We start from the raw sequence: 22,874 nt of genomic DNA, 5'->3' as shown, positions 1-22,874 counted from the left end.
TTATTCACATGTTCTTATTTAAACCCATTAATATGAATATCAAATTGTCTTTTAAAAAAAGTTTATTAGAATTCCTTTAGGATTGTTTTCTTTTGTTTTGTTTTTTACAAAGAATGTCTGTGGTTTATCAAAAAAAATAGTTTAAAGTAACCAATGATTTTGTAACTTGATGATTTTGCCAGTTATATGGTAGGTGTAATACTAATATTTATCCTATTACAGAACGCCTTGTATTCGCCAGCACTAGTTTCGTTTCTTATGATCATGTGATCACGTCGTTCCAAAAACGCCAATCACATTTCTACAGTCTGTCAAAAAGCCAATAGTAGCTTTCTCTGGGCGGAGTGTTTAAAGGCAAGTGTAGTTCACAACTGCCGAGTCTGTGCAAAGTTTACAACTGAAACAAAATGCTCGAAAGCAAAATAATAAATGTGACAGTGCGCGACATAAGGTTCCCGACGTCACTGGAACAACATGGATCGGATGCAATGGTGCGTAGCCTAACGTTACTTAAAGACTACAGAGACTTTATTATAATACACTTCTATATAGTGTTTATTTCGGTGATTTCAGAGTTATTAGATGCACCGACAATAATACATGCATTAAATTGAGTGTGATTGATTGCAGCACACCGATCCAGATTACTCTGTCGCATATGTTGTTCTCGAGACGGACTCGGCTGCTGCACTGAAGGGTTATGGGTTGACCTTTACTGTAGGAAGAGGGACGGAAATCGGTGAGATTCACAAATCTAACTATTCTACAAATATGTCACATGACCATGTCGTGCGAGTGGATCCTATGATTTCAATAACAATACAAGACTGACACCCTGAGGTGAAATAGATTTCTATTCCTTAAGGGTGTATTCACACCAGGAAAGTCCGTTAGTTCACTTGCTTTGGTCCGGACCAAATAGAATGTTTTTTTTTTGTTTTGTTTGGTGCGGTTCGCTTTTACACTGCCCTTTTTTCAAGTGAACCAGTAATTGTAAACAAAACCACACGTGTGCTAAGGTCATCAATTCATTGGACAGAAATTCTCAAGCAGGGAAAAGCAGGAAGTTCGAAAACAGGCTAATCATGGAGATTCTTCATAGTGCAATTGTTATTATTTTACTGATTTTCTTTTATCAGCTACAAACGCAATATGCAGACACCTATGAACATCAGATGAGACAATGTCATCTATACCATGTTGTAAGATTTTGCGAAGACGAAGAAGTGCTGCAAGACGGTTCCGACGGAGAGAGCATGCTTTTATGTGCGCTACCATGGCATATTGACAGTAGCACTGCGCAGAACACGGATCAGGTATAAAGAAAGCGAAAGTGAAACCTAAAAAAACCTGAATAGGTGAGCGATTGCAGGCTTTCGCACGTGTAAGCTAACTGCACGATCGCCCGAAAACACCACCCCTTTCGGTTGGAACCGAACCGAGACCACCTCTTCAGCTGGGTCTCGGCTCGGTTGTTTGGTGCGCACCAGAGTGCGATTGCTGTATTCACACCTGCCCAAAAGATCCGCACCAAAGGGGGAAACGAACCAGAGTTCGTTTTAATCGAGCCAAACAAGACAGGTGTGAATACACCCTAAAACTCCATAGTAACGTATGGAAATCTGATTTCTTTTGAAGCTTTAAAAAATAATAAAAAGAAAAAGAAATAGCTACTTTTTCTCAAAACTTAGATTTTTTTTTAGAATTAATTAATTCATTCATTCATTACTTGGTGGAAATAAACTTCTAAAATAATAATAAGATAAAATAATTTTGTTGGTGATACTATAGCAAGATTTTCCAAATCAGCAATTTTATGTTTTATTTGTATTTTTTACATTGCTGTTTATTACTGGCACCCTTGCTAAATATGAGAAAACCAGCTGTAAAAGATATCGTGTTGTTTATCTTCATGATGTTTCCTTCAGAATCTGTGAAGTATGTTGGTGTGGGGGAGTTTGTCTTCTTGTCAGGATACATGGTGCCATGGACTGCATCAAGTAGCAGCTGACATTAAACACCTGAGTGCATCTGCCAGAAAGCTTAAACTTGACCGCGGTTAGACAATGATCCAAAGTGCACATTAAAATCAACACAAAAATGGTTCACTGACCACATAATGAAGTTTTAGCTTTGGTAACCACAGTATCCTGGCCATAGTCCCTTTAGGAATATTGTATAAAAATATTATTTCACTGTATTGAGTAAAAGTTATATTTTGAATGAAAGTCTCATATTTATCAAGTGTGTCAATATCAGTGGAAGGTGTTGTGCTACATCTGAATTATATAAGCTTTGGTAGTTAACGGTATCAGCCATTAAAAGCATATTGGTCAGTTATTATCAAAACTCTACTTGTACTGGGATATATATTCCCAGATAAAGCAGTTACATAACCAGAATGAACCACTTGGTTGAGTGATGTGTTGGTATTGCACAAGGATGATTCAATCTTGGAATATATTTTGAATTCTTTTTCTGCAGGAGTGTAACAATAAACGTGTTTGTGTTGTTTGTATACTATTCCCATTAGAATTCATCAGTTTCCAATTATGAAAGAAATTCCAATATCATTTTCTTTGAACTAGTTTATACTAAGCTTAATCATTGTCTGTTTATGTCTAGTGGTATGTGCAGTTAAAGCCTTATCTGCTTTGGTGGTCGGGAAGACTTTGAAGGAGATAGTCAGTGACTTCAGAGGCTTCTACAGACTCCTGAGCAGTGATGGTCAGATGAGATGGGTAAGTATCACAACATGAGCGCAGGTAGACGTCACTAACAGTTTAATGAACAGTTGAACTTACTAATAGATTGGACCAGAAAAAGGAGTAATTCAGCTGGCGACAGCAGCTGTTCTGAATGCTGTTTGGGATTTATGGGCGCGAGTGGAGGGCAAGGTGAGAAACAAACCCTTGAAGACAAATTCTTTTGCATGCTATCAATTTGAATAAATATTATAAGAATGAACGAGTATGGGATATGATTAAAGGCCATAATGAATATGTTTTGCAGCCCCTATGGAAGCTACTTGTTGACATGGTGAGTATAAATCATCTCTTAGGTGCTTACATGAACGTAATTAAGATGCAAAACAAAGGAATATTTCTTAAAGTAGGCATGAAACAAATATTGAGGCTTATCAAACAAAATTAACAAAAATTATTTATTTGTTGGTTGCATATAAGATTGTAGTTATGACAATTTGATGAAAGGGAAAAAAAAGTATAAACAAATATGGATGATTTGTTTACAATTAGACCAGTAATGTATTAAGAACACAAATCAGTTTTGATTTCATGCTGACTTTAAAGTGGACCACCATAAATCAAGACGACCTTTAAATGTGTTGACAGTTTAACATTATTCTTATTTTTGTGTATATTTATGAATCCTCTCTCTAGGATCCTGCAAAGTTGATCAGCTGTATTGATTTCAGATATATCACCGATGCACTGACTGAGCAGGAAGCTTTAGGTGAGGTCATTAAGGATTGTTTGGAATTGTCATTTAATGAGCTATTGCATTCATAAACAGTAGTGCGTTTCTTCACTTCTTTTTCTTTTAGATATATTGGTAAAAGCAAAAACGGGGCAGAAAAGTAGAGGTAAGATTCATAAAGACTATAAAGAGTGTTGCTGATCTATATCTTTCATAAAGTGCCCTTTGAGCACAGATGAGCACTACAATTCAAAAGCTTGGGTCAGTAAGACTTTTTTAAGAAACTGTTTTATTCAGCAAGAAAGACTTCACGTTATTTTGAAGGTCCTTTAACACATTCTGTTGACTATACAGTAAGTAGCATTGCATCTACATATCTGTTAAAGGGGTCATATTAAATTTTTTAAAAAGAACATTATTTTGTGTATTTGGTGTAATGCAATGTGGTTTAAGGTTCAAAAAACACATTATTTTCCACATACTGTACATTATTGGTGCTACTCTATGCCCCGCCTTTCTGAAACGTGCCAATTTTTACAAAGCTCATTGTTCTGAGAAGCGAGGCGTGCTGATTGGCCAGCTATCCAGTGCGTTGTGATTGGCCAAATACCTCAAGCGTGAGACGGAAATGTTATGCCCCCTTAGCATATTGTGATGCTGTGTCCCGGCGCGACTACACATAAACACTAAAACCCATTATAAACGAGGCATTTGTTGCATCCAGTGGGGACATAATTACTGATTATAATGACTTATACTGTCTTTTTACGCGTTACGCAGCATCGCACTGGGTAAACATTACCATGTCTGCATTTGTGATCGGAGAAAGGACAAACAAGCACTACTTACTCTACACTGCTCAAAAATCATGTTTGAATCGTCAGCAGCAGAAACATACTTACAGGCTGTGAGTCAGAAGCGCCAGACTGTCCTTACAAAGTTGGAATTGCCCCACTTTATAAAAACAGCCTTTGTGCAAGCCAGCATTGTAGGCTAACGTTACTCTTCCAGGTTCAGGAAATAGTCCTCCGTAAAATGCGCTGCACACACTCTAACATTTGGGTTGAACTGTTTAATGTTGAACTTGGGTTAACTCTCATTAGCGTGTTAGTAGAGTATTAGTAGACTGGTAGGGTTAGGGTTAAAATAAGTTGACATGTACTTGCAAAGTTACTTGTAGTCAGTAGGATGTCTGTTGGAAGACCATCACAATAAAGTGTTCGCAGATATTGAGATGTCTACGAACACTCTAATGAGAGTTAGTTGGCAAGTAGGTGCAATGTTACTTATTGTCAACAGAATGTTCAAAAGGGACCATCAAAATAAACAATTACCAAAAATTGTCTTCCAAATATTTTTTGTTTGAATATTTGTTTGTTTTATTTTTTTTTGCTCACTAAATGAGCCATCACAACAATAAATTGCGTTTTAAAAAATCAACATAGAAAACAGTTCTTCTAAATTGTAACAATGTTTTACAATATTATTGTTTTACTGTATTTTTAATCAAATAACCACACTGTAAAAAGAAAAAAGTTGAGCAAACTTAAAAGTTTAAGGAAACCAGCTTCAGCAGATTTTTGAGTTTTCTCAACTTGTTGTTTTAAGTTTATTCAACAAAAAGTTGAGAGAACTCAAAAATCTCCTACAAAAATAAATTGAGAAAACTCAAAAATCTGCTGAAGCTGGTTGCCTTTAAAAGTTTTTTTACAGTGCAGAATTAGGCTCATGTGCAGGACAACAAAATAAACAAATACAGATGACCATGACCAAACACTGAAATTACCCAAACATTTGCAAATAAACTTTTTGGAGCTGTAATTTCAGTGTGCGGACAACCATCTTTTTTTTTACTAATAACTTTAAACCTCTACAGAGGAGCAGATGTTAAAAGAAGGCTATCCTGCCTACACCACTTCCTGTGCCTGGCTGGGATACACTGACCAACAACTAACCCAGGTATATCTGTTTATTGTGCTGTTTTTGGTTTCTATTGTAATCATACTCAGACAAGGAACATTTACTTGATATGTTTGTCTTTGTGTAGCTCTGCTCTGAAGCTCTTGCCCAAGGATGGACTAAATTTAAAGTGAAGGTTGGGGCTGATTTGCAGGATGACATCCGCAGATGCAGCCTTATCCGGAAGCTGATTGGACCAAACAATACCCTGGTGATTCAAAGTCAAACACGTATACATTGCAAAACACATAAGAAAAAATATTTGTTTTAAATATTTCAGCCTTGTCATATTTCACTTCAGTTAAACATTAAACTGGTCCAAACTAAGAATAGAAGGCTATGTTTGGCAGGAGAGTTTACAAGTCCTCTTGTCTGTCAGATGATTGATGCCAACCAGCGATGGGACGTTCATGAAGCAATTATTTGGGTGACCAAGCTGGCAGAGTTTCAACCTCTATGGATTGAGGAGCCCACATGTCCTGATGATATATTAGGTCATGCTTCCATCTCTAAGGTAAACAGGTTCATTATGTTCATTATTAAAGGGATAGTTCATTAATTACTCACCCTCATGACGTTCCAAACCCATAAGACCTCTGTTCATCTTTGGAACACAAATTAAGATATTTTTGATGAAATCCCAGAGCTCTCTGACCTTGCATAGACAGTCATAAGGGGGTGAGTAATTAATGACAGAAATTTTTGGGTGAACTATCCCTTTAAACCATGTTATTCGGGTTTTTGTCTTATTTTAGGCACTTGCACCCTTGGGTATTGGAGTCGCCACTGGAGAGCAGGTGAGAATATATAGAAAATGTGCAAATGCTAAACACTGCATTATAAGAGGACCTACTACTTTATATGTCCCACTGTTTTTACTGTTATTAAACTCTGCTATGTTCTGCTATCTGTCAGTGCTGTTTTAAAGGGAGTTCATACAAAACTGAAAAGTCACCTTGATGTCATTCCAAACTTCTATGAATTTCTTTCTTCAACACAAAAGACAATACTTTTAAGGAAGTATGGGTCTAAAGTATTGTTCATTGCATGGGGAAAAAGTATATTTTTCAGATAACGTTTTTTTTGTGTGTTTCATAGAAAAAAGTCATACAGGTTTGGAACGACATGAGGATAAGTAAATGATTACAGGATTTTTAGCTATCACTCTTTGTTATTTTTCAGATACACATTGTATCTGCAGTGCATCTTTGTGTGCTTGTTTGCAGTGCCATAACAGGGTGATGTTTAAGCAGTTTCTCCAGGCCTCAGCTCTACAGTTTGTTCAGATTGACAGTTGTAGGGTGGGCAGTGTGAACGAAAACCTTGCCATCATACTCATGGCTGCCAAGTTTAATGGTAAATCAAATTTTGATATTGTGAGGTGAGCAAATCTCTGATTTGAATGATTGTCTACCTTTCTTGATTTCTATAAAATTCAAAATTGTGTATCATGGTTTTCTTTGCAGTTCCTGTGTGTCCTCATGCCGGGGGTGTGGGACTGTGTGAGCTTGTTCAGCACCTTATTTTATTTGACTACATTTCAGTGTCTGCTAGTTTAAATAATAGGTATGTGTTTTGAACAAATACTTCTTTTTTTGATGCGTACTAAATGTAATATGTTCACCTGAAATTGATCATTTACACACCCTCATTATGTACTGTAGCTGCAAGTCCCTGTATTATTTTCTTTTATTGTGTAATATAGAGATTTGTTTTTATAACAAAAATCAATGGGATGTTGAGCTTCAAAAGGCACCATCAAATTACTGTAAATGTAGTCTACAAAAGCATGCGACTTGTGTTCTATACTCCAAGTGTGGGTAATAGGCAGAGACAAAACTACATACTTTTAAAACTGACTAGTTGTGACTAAACTAGCTGACAATCAGCTTTAAGGAAGCCCTGTATAATTTGTCTGGCTTTGAGTTCAGCTCATCCTAATCAAATATTTGAATATAGAAAAGTTTATAAATTAGTGAACATCACCCATCAACTAGACTGTTACCAGACAACTAGCTAAGTCCCTTCACCACACAAAGTCAGTTAACTAGGCGGTCATATTCGTAACCCCCCTCAGCAATATTTGCTTGTGGTAACTAGACTCCAACATGAATATAGAACATAAAAGACAGATATCTATGATTGTTGAAATTGTGTACACTCTTAAAAATAAAGGTGCTTCACGATGCCATAGAAGAACCTTTTTGTCTAAATGGTTCCATAAAGAACATTTAACATCTGACGAATGTTTCTGTTTCACAAAAGGTTCTTTGTGGTGAAAGAAGGTTCTTCAGATTATAAAAGGATAAGGAAGAGATGGTTCTTTAAAGAACTTTTGACTGAACGATTCTTTGTGGACCCGAAAATGGTTCTTGTATGGCATCTCTGTGAAGAACTTTTTAAAGCACCTTTATTTTTAAGAGCGTATAAAAAAAACAAAAGATGGAAAATAACTACTGTTGAGTGGATGATTTGTGAAATGTCAATTAATTGACCAGGGAAGCCTTGAAGATTTTCAAGTACATTTTTGGAGTGCTTTCAGTTTTGGGTGAACAATTCCTTTAAATGTTAAACATGAATTGCTTAAGTTAATTTCATTGAGCTTTTGGTTGCTGTGTGTTTTGAAGGATGTGTGAGTATGTGGATCACCTTCATGAACATTTTAAAAGCCCCACCATCATCAGAAATGCCCACTACATACCACCAAAGGTAAGTAAAAAAAAAATAAACACAAGGGATATACAGCATTCTGCTGCTATTAACAGATGTTTAGGGACTTTTGACAATAAAATGTTGTAGCATCCCAATATAAGAATGATTGGACAGTTTGTTGAATCACTGACACCTTAGGCCACATTACAAAGTATTATTTTTCAATAATTTAATGGTGTGTACGGAGTCAATTGTTCCACTTAAATCAGATTTACCACACCTTTTTTGAAGTGTTTGCCCTTAAAACACTCTTGTTTGTAGAACTAATTTATATTTGTTTGCTTGGTCTTTATGGGTTTTGTTCTCTAATCTATAATAGACAACTGGATTGCTCATGACATTATAAAAAAAAAAGTGAAGCCACAGTGCCACCATATTAGTATTCTCTAGTAGTCCCAAACATTATACTGAATTGCAGTTTTTCGCAATTGCTAAGACACATTTTTTCAAACCTTCACCTGTTTTCTCACAACATTAAACACAATGCCAAATCTTCAAACTAAATTCACAAAACCCTGACCTTTTAAAATACAATTGGTCCGAAACAATTTCACCTGTACTCAAAATCAAACAATACTTTCAGATCATTCACACAGCCATTGTATACAGAAAACTCATTTTGCAGTGACGTAAAAATAAATTATAAATGAAATATTGTAGAGTATTCGATGTCTGTGTATTCAACACTCGCATACTGTAAAAATACGTAATCCAAATGCAAAATCCCAAAAGGACAAAGAAATCTCTAAATGAAAAGCATGTTACAGTACAGTCAAAAAAAGTTGTGCAACTACAAAATCCAAGTCAGTGAGAGATTGATTCTGACTCAGCATCACAGCTTTGTGTTGAGTCCAGCTTGAGGACTTTGTCCATATCACAGGCAACGTCGTCTCTTGCTAGGCGAAGGAAAAACCCTCTGGTGTGCTAGATCCAGTCTTGACAGCACTCCACACTTTGCTCTTTCTCATCCTCATTCTCTTCCTCTTCATCCACTTACACATAGTCTTCCTATTCTCCTTCTCAAATTTATTATTACCTTTATTTAACCAGAATAAAACTCATTGAGATTAAAAATCTCTTTTCCAAGAGCGTCCTGGCCAAGACAGGCAGCAGCACAATTAACAAGGTTGCAGACATAAAAACATGTAACATATAACATCAACATATAACAATTTATACAAGTAATAAATAATTATAAAGTTAAAAGAAATCAGAATTTCACATATTATCGCAAGCGATAAACAACAACAAGGATCGTCCGTCATAACTGTATCGTGTATCTTGTCAGTGTGTGCACTTGCTTGGCCATTTGTAGTTGATAAACAGGAAAGTGGGTTCAAGCGCCAGCAGAAGGCAGTGTAATGGAAGTGGTCTTTAAGAGAAGCAGTCTATCAGCGGAAGTTTAAAATCAGCTCGTAAGTGTATTTACTTGTCTCAGTGTTTAGCGTAGGGGTGGGCGATATGGGAAAAATATCATATCACGATTTTTTTATAGAAATATCACGATTCACGATTTTTATCACGATTCTTTGTTAGTTTTACTATTTTGGTTTTACAAGTTGTCTGAGCATTACAGCCAAACTAGAAAGACAAAGATGCATGGCAGATATTTAGGCCAAAGTGGGTGAAGATAAAAAATCTTTGTCATTATTTTATTTTTCTTATTAAAAAATAAGAACAAAGATACACATTACAAATACACATAATATACAAATAAAACAAACAGTGCTTTATTTCCAGGTACAATAGGTGTATTTAGCAGGTGTATTTTATTTTTATATTTGTTCATTCAATTTCATTGAATGAACAAATATAAAAATAAAACACTAGATAGACTGATTCCTAAAGCAACTGTATTAAAGTTTTTCAGTCAAGAATAGTGAGTGATTTTTCTCTTTGCGTTTTGTTGTTTTGTTAACGTTAAATGAATAGTTCCCCCAAAAATAAATATTCTGTCATCTGTCTGTCAATTCTGTCATAATGTTGTATTTTTATATCATCATTTACTCAAAAGTTGTTTTAAACCGGAATGAGTTTCTTTCTTCTGCTGAACATAAATGCTATTTTGAAGAAGGTGGAAAACCAAACAGTTGCTGGTCCTCAGTGACTTCCATAGGATTTTTCTTTCCTACTATCAAAGTCAATGTGGACCAGCAACTGTTTGGTTTTCCACTGAGTAAATAATGACAGAAATTAAATTTTAGGGTGAACTATCCCTTTAATGACAGTCGACCGCACGTTTAGTGTCCTGTCCCTTTAAGAGCTGCACGCATCTAATATACAGTACAGGCACGCATCCCTTTCTCTCTTAACTATTTACTTTCATTTTAGAGATAACCAACTCAGTCTGTATGTAAACCTTGTGTGTTTTGACAGTATTAGCGCAAAATATAGCTTAGTTGAGTAATCAGGCGCTGTTAGACAGGCGTTTTAGTGCGTGCTTCAGGTGTATCCGCTCAGAACAAGCGCACGTCAGACCAGCGCGCGAATGAAACATTTAACCAGCAAGGCTTGTATGCAAATAATGTACTTTTGCGATCGCGAATAAGTGCAGTGTCCTGTCAGAGTAACTCTACTGCTGTATGTCGTGTTGTACAGTATATAGAGACGGAGGCGCCAGAACTGTAATTGACAATGTGCGCTGTAGCGCGATACTACGATATTTCTTAAAAAGCAGATCGTGGAGACATTTTTATCGTCCACGATCAAAAATCGTCATATCGCACACCCCTAGTTTAGCGCATTTGCCGTTGCTAGGAAACGCTTATTTTGTTTACTAGGATGAGAGTTGCTGAAATCGCGTTTGGTCTCGTACTGTATCGTGTATCTTGTCAGTGTGTGCACTTGCTTGGCCATTTGTAGTTGATAAACAGGAAAGTGGGTTCAAGCGCCAGCAGAAGGCAGTGTAATGGAAGTGGTCTTTAAGAGAAGCAGTCTATCAGCGGAAGTTTAAAATCAGCTCGTAAGTGTATTTACTTGTCTCAGTGTTTAGCGCATTTGCCGTTGCTAGGAAACGCTTATTTTGTTTACTAGGATGAGAGTTGCTGAAATCGCGTTTGGTCTCGTACTGTATCGTGTATCTTGTCAGTGTGTGCACTTGCTTGGCCATTTGTAGTTGTTAAACAGGAAAGTGGGTCCAGCTGAATTGAAATGATCATTTGTTAGATTGGTATAATGAAGGTTATTATACCGCGGCAGCGGTCGCGGCAGTCGTCGTGTGAAGCCCTCTTAGTGTGAAGACCAAAGAGTGTAAAGACCATCGACTCTACCGTGCGACTCCACCGGGCAGGGACACCGGCAAGGGATAGTAGTAGCTTTTTATTTAATTTTTTCATTGATATGTTTATTATTGAAATGTTGTTGTTATATGCATGTGTTAATTTTATTTAATTTCTTTATTTTCTTAAATATGTGGGTAGATAGTATTTATAGAGTTGTAACTTTTTAGTTTTAGTTACTTTTTCTTATTTGTAAGTCGCTTTGGACAAAAGCGTCTGCTAAATGACAAAAGTAAAAAAGTAAAGAGTGTAAAGACCATCGACTCTACCGTGCGACTCCACCGGGCAGGGACACCGGCAAGGGATAGTAGTAGCTTTTTATTTAATTTTTTCATTGATATGTTTATTATTGAAATGTTGTTGTTATATGCATGTGTTAATTTTATTTAATTTCTTTATTTTCTTAAATATGTGGGTAGATAGTATTTATAGAGTTGTAACTTTTTAGTTTTAGTTACTTTTTCTTATTTGTAAGTCGCTTTGGACAAAAGCGTCTGCTAAATGACAAAAGTAAAAAAGTAAAGAGTGTAAAGACCATCGACTCTACCGTGCGACTCCACCGGGCAGGGACACCGGCAAGGGATAGTAGTAGCTTTTTATTTAATTTTTTCATTGATATGTTTATTATTGAAATGTTGTTGTTATATGCATGTGTTAATTTTATTTAATTTCTTTATTTTCTTAAATATGTGGGTAGATAGTATTTATAGAGTTGTAACTTTTTAGTTTTAGTTACTTTTTCTTATTTGTAAGTCGCTTTGGACAAAAGCGTCTGCTAAATGACAAAAGTAAGTAAGTATAACTGAGTCAGTCATAACATCTACAGCCAGTTTGTGTAGCTGCCATGTTGTTTAAAAGTATTTTAAAATCAACCAATGAAACTGGCTCCTTAAGAATCAGGACATTTTGCAGCTGATTCCAAGTGCAGGGGGCCGCATACTTAAACGCCCCTTTTCCCAGTTCAGTCCGGACTTGAGGGACAGATAATAATAATAAGTCCTCAGAACGAAGACAATATCTTCCTGTACATTTCTTTTCGATGTAAGATTGGAGATATGGGGGAAGCAAACCAAGAATTGCCTTATAGATAAAAATATACCAATGAATAAGTCTGCGGGTGGACAATGCAGACCAACCAACCCGATCATACAAAGAACAGTGATGAGTAAGTGCTCTAAAGTTTGTGATAAACCTAAGAGCTCCGTGATAAACAGTATCTAACAGTTTCAAGCATGTGATGGAAGCATTCATGTATATAACATCGCCATAGTCCAGCACTGACAAGAAAGTGGCAGCAACAAGCCTCCTTTTGGCCTCAAAGGAAAAACATGACTTGTTTCTAAAATAAAAACCCAATTTCAGCTTTAGTTTTTTTACCAACTGTTGAATGTGAGGTTTAAAAGAGAGTGAATCATCAATTAGGATACCAAGATACTTGTATTGAGATACAAACTCAATCTCGGAGCCCTGAGAAGTAGTGATAGTTATAAGGTTCCGTGACTTTAATTTTGCATTTGAGAACAACATAAGTTTTGTTTTGTCGTCATTCAAAACAAGTTTTAAATCGAGCAAAGTACGTTGTACAGTATCAAATGCAAGTTGAAGCTGACAAAGAGCTTGGTTTGGAGTTGATGCAGAGCAGTATATCACAGTATCATCGGCATAGAAATGAAAATTTGCGTTGGAGACATTTTGATCAAGATTGTTAATATATAAAATAAATAAAAGTGGTCCCAGCACTGACCCCTGGGGCACACCCTTGGATATACTAAGAGGGCTGGAGGTGAGACCATCTGCCTGTACACACTGGGATCTACCTGATAGATAGTTTTCAAACCAGCAAACTGTTTGTTTAGGCAACCCGACACTAAGAAGTCTTTGTATTAATATTACATGATCCACAGTATCAAAAGCCTTCGATAGGTCCATGAAGAGAGCTGCGCAATGTTGTTTTTTGTCTAAAGAGTCAATAAAATCATTTACTACTTTTAGGGCTGCTGTAATTGTGCTGTGTTTTTTACGAAAACCTGATTGAAAATTAGACAGAATATTATTAATAGTTAGAAACTCTTTCAATTGTTCGTTCACCAGAGTTTCCATAACCTTGGCCAGGACGGACAGTTTCGAGATGGGTCTGTAATTATTTAAATCAGTTGGGTCCCCTCCTTTTAACAGAGGAAGAACAAATGCGGATTTCCATATAAGTGGAATTTCATTCGTATCCAGAGAAAGATTAAAAAGATAAGTCAAAGGCGATGCAATAAAATCGGATGCTAACTGTAGAAAGTATGGCTCCAAATTATCAGGACCAGCCGATTTTCTAATGTCTAAAAGTGTGAGGGCTTTATGCACTTCTGAAACTGAAAATGGCTTAAAACTAAAAGAATTACTGACTCCAGAATGACCATGAGAATTAACTTTAGGATGATTCTGATGTGAAGTGTTGAGGGAATCAAATAATAAACCAGAGGCAATAAAATGCTCATTAAAACAGTCAAGCATCTCAGCCTTATCGGATAAATTATGTGAGTCCTTAAGAATACATGGTGGCAGCTCAATGCCAGTTTTGTTTCCAGCCAAGGATTTAATCGTCTTCCAGAATTTTAAGGGGTTATTTAAATTATTTGAAGTTTCTATAAGAAAGTGATCAGCTTTAGCCTTTCTGATAGCCACAGTGCACAAATTGCGCAGTCTCCTGAAGAGCAGCCAATCAGAATCCAGGCTTGTTTTCCTGGCTTTTGCCCAGGCCTTATCACGCTCATGAAGAGAGTTGGCTAAATCTACAGTAAACCATGCATTGTTTCGGCCTTTTACTCTATATTTTCTGAGGGGAGCATGCTTGTCAATAATTTCTTTAAAACCATCATAAAAAAATTTCCAAGCATTTTCAACATCTGCAATAAGATACATTTTATCCCAATCAAAATAAAACAGGTCAAATAAAAACCCTTGTACCGAAAAATGTTTTGTGTCGCGCTTAATAATGATACGTGGCTTGGTTTTAGGAATTTTTGTGTTTCTGACCGTGGCAACAACACAGTGATCACTAATGTCATTTGCAAAAACAGAAGCTGTTGAGTATTTGTAAGGAACGTTGGTTAGGATAAGATCAATTAAAGATGATTTATCTGGACAAATTGTTTCAGTTCATTGTTGGCATCAACATTTTTGTGAACAAACTGTAATTTCTGATACTAATACCAGATAACTTTTCATGTTTAATATTTCCTGCATAGTTATGTACATAAAGAAATAGATTTTGTGTTAGATCAGCTTCCTCTGTCGGCAAGTGCACAGGAGACACACCCACCTTAACAATTTCAATATAGGATCATTTATCCTTTGCAAAAAAAACAAAAACTTAAACAATGCAGATCACATCTGAAGTAACAATTAATTTACATATACATCCTAAAAACTAATCCTGAGTGAATGATACGCTTCAAATCAGGTGATTTTAGGTCAAGTTTTTGACTGTCAGTCAATAACGCCCTCTGTCGGTAGGGAATAGCAATATGGCTGCTTAAACACTTCCATTGGGTTCACCGCCTAATGGCAGTTTAGAACTATGGTTTAGAACACAATGAGCAATCCAGTCATTATATAGATAGGTGGTTTTGGTTGTTTTGGCTGTGGTAGTCAAGTGAAGCCAAGTCACCTTTATTTATATAGCGCTTTTAACAATACAGATTGTGTCAAAGCATTTAACAGTATCAAATTGGAGGCTAGAGTGTCAGTAATGTATAATGATAAGATTAAACACTCAATTTTCAGTTAAAGGCATTTTATTATTGAATTCAGAGATGTCATTGTATAGCTCAGTTTAGTTTAAAAAGTATCTGTGCAATCAAATCGATGATATTCACTAGAAATTAAGTGTCCCCAACTGAGCAAGCCAGAGGCGACAGCGGCAAGGAACCAAAACTCCCTCTGTGACAGAATGGAGAAAAAAACCTTGGGAGAAACCAGGCTCAGTGGGGGGGCCAGATGAAACCCGCAGTTCAATTCCAACCGCAGCCATGTCAGATTGTCTAAAGGCGTATCTGATTTCCGTGGTCTTGTCCCGATGGGGCATTTTCATTTATAATTTAATGTATTTGTTATATTTGTGTTTTATTCATTATTTGAAGTTTTTTCATATTTGTATATTATGTTTTAATACAAATTTTAAATGTATAAATGTATTATATTTCTATCTTTATATTGATGCAATTTCTAACAATAATAGTAGTTTTATGTAGTTAGGTATTTTATTATATTTTTAGTTATTTTGCTATACTTTAAGCTTTATTGTAGTCGAGGTCTTCACTGGGCATATGTCTCTGGGGCTCATCTAGGTGTCCTGGTTTCCGCTGACGATCAGGACTCTAGACATCATCTCTTGATGCTGATCCACCATCTGATCTGGATACAAACTGAGAAACAGAATAAGAAAGAAACAGACAAATATTAGCGTAGATGCCATTCTTCTTACGCTGTAACGAGTACATTGTGTGTTATGGGGAGTGTTCCCAGTTCCGGTTGATCTAATTAATGCAGCCTAACAATCCTTTAAGGGATTTGAATGATAGAAGTGTATTAGTGTGTTACAAGCCAGGTTAAAGAAATGTGTCTTTAATCTAGATTTAAACTGACAGAGTGTGTCTGCCTCCCGAACAGTGTTAGGTAGATTGTTCCAGAGTTTGGGTGCTAAATAGGAAAAGGATCTGCCACCCGCAGTCGATTTTGATATCAAACGGACAGAGTTTTGAGAACGCAGCGGACGTGGAGGACTATAATGTGATAAGAGCTTGCTCAAGTACTGAGGAGCTAAGCCATTCAGGGCTTTATAAGTAATTAACAAGATTTTAAAATCTATACGATGTTTGATAGGGAGCCAGTGCAGTGTTGACAGAACCGGGCTAATATGGTCATACTTCCTGGTTCTAGTAAGGACTCTAGCTGCTGAATTTTGGACCAACTGTAGTTTGTTGATCAAGCGTGCAGAACAACCACCCAATAAAGCATTACAATACTCTAACCTTGAGGTCATAAATGCATGAATTTGCATTTCTGCATTTGACGTTGGTCGCAATTTAGATATGTTTTTGAGATGGGAAAACACAGTTTTACAGATGCTAGAAACATGGCTTTCAAATTAAAGATTGCTATCAAACAGCACACCTAGGTTCCTAACTGATGAAGAAGAATTGGCAGTGCAGCCGTCAAGTGTTAGATAGTGTTCTAGGTTATTACATGTGGGGTTTTTAGGTCCGATAATTAACACCTCTGTTTTTTCAGAATTTAGCAGTAAGAAATGACTCGTCATCCTGTTTTTTTTATCAACTATGCATTCTGTTAGTTTCTCAATTTGGTGTGTTTCACCAGGCCGCGAAGAAATATAGAGCTGAGTATCATCAGCATAACAGTGAAAGCTAACTCCATGTCTCCTGATAATATCTCCCAAGGCTAACATGTAAAGCGTGAAAAGTAACGGCCCTAGTACTAAGCCTTGAGGTACTCCATACTGCACTTGTGATCGATATGATACCTCTTCATTCACTGCTACGAACTGATGGCGGTCAGATAAATACGATTTGAACCATGCTAAGGCACTTCCACTAATGCCAACAAAGTGTTCTAGTCTATTCAAAAGAATATTGTGGTCGATAGTGTTGAACGCAGCGCTAAGATCCAGTAGAACTAATAAAGAGATACAACCACGATCAGATGATAGAAGCAGGTCATTTGTAACTCTAATGACAGCAGTCTCAGTACTGTTATACTGTCTAAATCCTGACTGGAATTCCTTACAGATACCATTTTTCTCTAAGAAGGAATATAATTGTGAGGATACTACCTTTTCTAGTATCTTTGACAGAAAAGGGAGATTTGAGATCGGTCTGTAATTAACTAGATCTTTGGGGTCAAGTTGGGGTTTTTTAATGAGAGGCTTAATAATAGCCAATTTGAAGGTTTTTGGGGACATATCCTAATGACAATGATGAATTAATAATAGCCAAAATAGGATCTATGACTTCTGGAAGCAGCTCTTTTAGTAGTTTAGATGGAATTAGGTCTAACATACATGTTGTTGGTTTAGATGATTTAACAAGTTTATACAGTTCTTCCTCTCCTGAATGAGTAGAATTGTTCCTCAGGGGATTTATAGTGTACTGATGCGATACTGTAGCTGACGGCTGCATGGTTACAATTGTATCTCTGATAGTATCGATCTTGGAAGTAAAGTAGTTCATAAAGTCATTACTGCTGTGCTCTTGGGAAATGCCAACACCTGTTGATGCTTTATTTTTCGTTTAGTCACTGTATTGAATAAATACTGGGGGTTATGTTTGTTTTCTTCTAGAAGAGACAAGTAATCAGATCTATTAGTTTTTAATGCTTTTCTGTAGGATAGGGTACTTTCCCGCCAAGCTATACGAAATACCTCTAGTTTTGTTTTCCTCCAGCTGTGCTCCATTTTCCGGGCTGCTCTCTTTAGGGTGCTAGTGTGCTCATTATACCACGGAGTCAGACGGTTTTCTTTGATCTTCCTTGAGCGTAAAAGAAGCAACTGTATCTAAAGTGCTAGAAAAGAGAGAGTCCATAGTTTCTGTTACATCATCAAGTTTTTCTGCACTGCTGGATATGCTGAGGAATTGAGATAAATCAGGAAGATTACTTACAAAGCAGTCTTTTGTGGTAGAAGTGATGGTTCTACCATACTTGTAACAAGGAGTAGAATTTACAGTTTTAGCTATATGGAGTTTACACAAGACTAGATAATGATCATCGCTTTGCTGCAGAATTTCAACACCACTAACATCAATTCCATGTGACAGTTCAAGTTCAAGTTTATTTGTATAGCGCTTTTTACGATACAAATCGTTGCAAAGCAGCTGTAAAGGAAATTAAGTTTCCACAATATATTTATATATTGCAGAACCTTAATATATTTAACTTATGGCAAAATTGGGTAATTCTGTATGTTGTCTGAGCGTTGGCATCCTCTGAGGTCCTCTGAGGGCTTGGCATCATCTTTTCATAGGTGTTCGGTCATCTCAGATCATTTAAGGGTTGGATCCAGACTGAAGCTTCTGTAATTGCAGAAACCGAGAAACAAATAGAGACATAATTAGCGTAGCTACTGTTCCATCTAAGCAAAAATTATTTGTTCAACCGAAGCTAAAGAATAATAATAATGTACATTTGATCAGATATAACTGCAGTACAAGATTATAAGATGCATTATGTGAATGCTTTGCTAAAGAGATGTGTCTTTAATCTAGATTTAAACTGAAAGAGTGTGTCTGAACCCCGAACGTTATCAAGAAGGCTATTCCAGAGTTTGGGAGCCAAATGTGAAAAAGATCTACCTCCTGTAGGGGACTTTGCTATCCTAGGTACTACCAAAAGTCCAGAGTTTTGCGACTTTAGGGAGCGGGTTGGATTTTAGCGTGGTAGAAGACAAGTTAGGTACGCAGGAGCTAAACCATTTAGGGCCTTATAGGCAAGTAATAATATTTTTTAAATGATACGGAACTTAATAGGTAGCCAGTGCAGAGACTGTAAAATTGGGGTAATATGATCATATTTTCTTGATCTGGTAAGAGCTTTTTCCACTGCATTTTGGACTATCTGTAGCTTGTTTATTGAAGATGCAGGACAACCACCTAGCAGTGCTTTACAATAGTCCAGTCTAGAGGTCATGAATGCATGAACTAGCTTTTCTGCATCAGAAACAGGTAGCATGTTTCGAAAGCTTGGCAATGTTTCTAAGATGGAAGAATGCTGTTTTTGTAACAAGTTGCTGTCTAATATAACACCCAGATTTTTGATTTTAGAGGACGTAAGAGTACATCCGTCTAGTTGCAAATTGTAATCCAAGAGATTCTGTGTACTGTTTTTTGGTCCAATAAGTAATATCTCTGTCTTATCTGAATTTAATAGGAGGAAATTATTGGTCATCCAATCTTTTAAATTTTTTACATAATCTATGAACTTAGTTAGAAGTTTCATCTGGTCTTGTTGAGATATATAGTTGAGTATCATCAGCATAACAATGAAAACTAATCCCGTATTTTCTATTAATATTACCAAGGGGCAACATGTATATTGAAAATAGCAGAGGACCTAGGACAGATCCTTGTGGTACTCCATACTTTACTGGTCATAATTGAGATGACTCCCCATTTAAATGAACAAAGTGGTAGCGATCGGACAGGTAGGATCTAAACTATCTTAAAGCCTATCTGTCACGGTGCACACACGAGGGAGGAACCAGGAACACGCAGACGAGGATATAAACTCAAATAACAGACTTTAATCATGACATCAGGGCAGGACAAGGCAAGGCAGACATCAACAGGAACACCGGGGAGTAACGAGTAGACCAGACGAAATCTAACTGAACAGACAGAACTATAAATACACAGGTAAATCATAGATAACGAGACCAACACAGCTGGACAAGAATTAACTAATGATTACATTTAACAAGGACAGGAAACAAACCAAATAAGGAAACATTAGGCGGGAACACATGACAGACACGACAGAACCCTGACACTATCCTTGAATACCAGTATAGTTTTGTAATTGATCTATGAGTATGTCATGGTCTATAGTGTCAAACGCAGCACTAAGATCAAGTAATACTAGCAATGAGATGCAGCCTTGGTCTGACGGAAGAAGCAAGTCATTTATAATTTTAACAAGTGCAGTTTCTGTACTATGGTGAGGCCTGAAACCTGTCTGAAATTCTTCATAGAGATAATTTTTTTGCAAGAAGGAGCACAATTGAGCAGACACAACTTTTTATAAAATTTTAGATATAAACGGAAGATCTTAAATGGGTCTGTAATTTGCCAGTTCAGTAGAATCTAGTTGTGGTTTCTTAATAAGAGGCTTAATAACTGCCAGCTTGAATGGTTTTGGGACGTGACCTAAAGATAATGATGAGTTAATAATATTTCAGTAGTTTAGTGGGTACAGGATGTAATAAACATGTTGTTGGTTTAGATGCACTGATAAGTTTATTTAGCTCTTCCTGTCCTATGGTTGTAAAGCAGTGCAGTTTTTCTTTGGGTGCGATGAATGAAGCTGAAATACTAGACGCAGTACAATCTACATTTGTTATTGTATTTCTGATGTTATCTATTTTATCAGTAAAGAAATTCATAAAGTCATTACTATTAAACTGTGAGGGAATATTTAGATTGGGTGCCGTCTGTTTTGATTTGTTAATCTAGCCACTGTCCTAAATAAGAACCTTGTATTAACAGTATTAAATCTAGAGTATGATTTCGACAATGCACGTGTTGTCTAGCCCCAATAGAGTTCAGAATGTCTATGAATGCTGATCCTAATGCATCTTTTTCATTATCGACATGGATATTGAAATCGCCAACAATTTAGACTTTATCTGCAGCCAGTACTAACACGGATAGAAAATCAGCAAATTCTTTAATAAAGTCTGTGTGGTGCCCTGGTGGCCTGTATACAGTAGCCAGTACAAACATCACAGGGGATTGATTTATCACTAACACGTGTTTCTCTAGATAATGTTATACGCAGCACCATAACTTCAAACGAGTTATACTTAAAGCCTGCCCTCTGAGAAATACTGAGAATATTGCTATAAATTGTAGCAACACCTCCCCCTTTACCTTTTGGACGTGGCTCATTTTTATAGCAGTAATCTTGGGGGGTGGACTCAGTTAAAGTAATGTATTCATCTGGTTTTTGCCATGTTTCTGTCAAACAGAGCAAATCTAGGTTATGATCATTGATCAAATCATTTACAAAAAGTGCTTTTGTAGAAAGGGACCTGATACTTTTATCTATTGTTTCTCTGTATTGTAAAACAAAATTATTTGTTGAACCTCAATTAAATTGTTACTCTTAATTTGGTTTGGACGTTTTCTGTATTTTCTAGTTCGGGGAACAATTCTAGTTCGGGGTAGGCTTAAAATAGCTGAAATAATTTTGTGAATTGATGTGGAACTATAATATTGTGTAATATTGTGATATTGCATAATGTAACCATTCTCAAAATATTATAAAATTGTGAACACATAATAATGTAATCCATTTTCTTTGCATAATAATGTTATTACATTTACTACATTATGATATCACTGTGGTAATACTGGAATGTATTTTACTACATAGAGTTATAACAGCACTTAATACTGCACAAATATTTGTGCTTAGTTGTCATTAAAATCACAATGTCACAGAGCTGTGTGTGTGTGTGTGTGCATGTTTATGTGGTTTATGAGGACACAAATTTGTATAATGACATGGGTATGACAGAGGTATTACAATAGGTGGTTTATGAGGACACTGCCTATGTCCCTGTAATTCAAAAGGCTTAAAAAACATACTAAATGGTGTTTTTTTTGAAAATCTAAAAATGCACAAAGTCTCCTGTGAGGGCTAAGTTTAGGTGTAGGGTTGGTGTAGGGCAATAGCACACACAGTTTGTTCAGTATAAAAACCATTACGCCTATGGAGAGTCCCCATAAACCACAAAAACCAACGTGTGTGTGTGTGTGTGTGTTTGAAAAATGAAAAATAAATGAATAAATAGCTCCATTCATACACACATATATTAAATTAAAAGTAGATGATATCAATATTTTGTGGTTTATCATGTGTTTTTTCATCTTCAGGACCCTGGATACTCTTGTGAAATGCTGGAAGAGTCTCTGCAAAAGCACCAGTATCCTCAGGGTGTGGTTTGGAGAGCCATTGAGCAGCAGGGGAAACAGTAAAAATGAACTCATACTGTATGTGCTACTGCGATGGAAATTATAACATTACTACTTTCATAACTACACGTGAAGTCCTGTCAGATTGTCTTGATTGATTTGATTAGCAGTGCAAAGGAATGTGAAGGATAAATGGCTAATGAAATGTTTGCTTTAAAAGAGTGCGACTGAATATGGAAATTTGTATGATTCCTTTTAAAAGTCCGATCAATTCATATTTTAATGATCTTAAAAGATATGTAGTGTGTAGCCAAAGAGGGAAATGGAACAAGTATATGCTGAAACTACTGGGGTTCTTGATTTACAAATCCAGACTTGGGAAGTAACTAACAATGGTGAATTGTATTTGCTTATTACAGTTTTTTTTTTAATTGCTTAAAGGTTATCAATTGTGCATACTTACTGTATATGCAGTGTTTGCATACATGTATCTGTGAGTGCTATGACAAACCTCTGTGAAAAAAACTAATAGATGGTATATACTTGATAAGAGTGGTGTGCGTTAATAAATCTGAAGAAAACATGTAACTTTTCTGTTTTTATGTTTCTTATATTTTTTTTTGTAATTTTTAAAGGTTTTCTTCTTTTTCTAAAGGTACTATGGTTAATAAACATTACAGAAAAGATAAAGTTGCATCTGTTATTGTTGTGCAATAATAAGAGAAGCACCCATGGTGGTGGTGGTCATCCCAAAACTTTACTGTAAGTCTGAAAATATATATCTTTAATGCGA

General features: G+C 36.3%; 1 protein-coding gene across 1 annotated transcript; it reads left to right on the top strand.

The window, feature by feature from the left end:
• The first annotated feature begins 328 nt into the window (after positions 1–328).
• On the top strand, positions 329–22,761 carry LOC306884827 (mitochondrial enolase superfamily member 1-like). The gene is made up of 15 exons (XM_079441043.1): positions 329–491; positions 631–739; positions 2,626–2,741; positions 2,811–2,897; positions 3,013–3,039; positions 3,402–3,474; positions 3,566–3,604; positions 5,315–5,397; positions 5,486–5,608; positions 5,777–5,911; positions 6,153–6,194; positions 6,624–6,753; positions 6,864–6,963; positions 8,025–8,106; positions 22,043–22,761. Exons 1-15 carry the CDS (start codon positions 408–410, stop codon positions 22,142–22,144), a joined length of 1,332 nt encoding a protein of 443 aa, XP_079297169.1. The 5' UTR covers positions 329–407; the 3' UTR covers positions 22,145–22,761.
• The last annotated feature ends 113 nt before the right edge of the window (positions 22,762–22,874 follow it).

Source organism: Barbus barbus (assembly GCF_936440315.1).
Source record: "Barbus barbus genome assembly, chromosome: 2".
In the NCBI taxonomy this organism is placed as follows: domain Eukaryota; kingdom Metazoa; phylum Chordata; class Actinopteri; order Cypriniformes; family Cyprinidae; genus Barbus; species Barbus barbus.
This window is presented reverse-complemented; position numbering and strand designations above follow the sequence as displayed.

Excerpts from the sequence above, each read along its gene's own strand:
- LOC306884827 (XM_079441043.1), top strand. The coding sequence starts at position 408 with ATGCTCGAAAGCAAAATAATAAATGTGACAGTGCGCGACATAAGGTTC. Across the intron at positions 2,742-2,810 it reads GTGATGGTCAGATGAGATGG|ATTGGACCAGAAAAAGGAGT; the intron begins GTAAGTATCACA and ends ACTTACTAATAG. Across the intron at positions 6,195-6,623 it reads GAGTCGCCACTGGAGAGCAG|TGCCATAACAGGGTGATGTT; the intron begins GTGAGAATATAT and ends GCTTGTTTGCAG.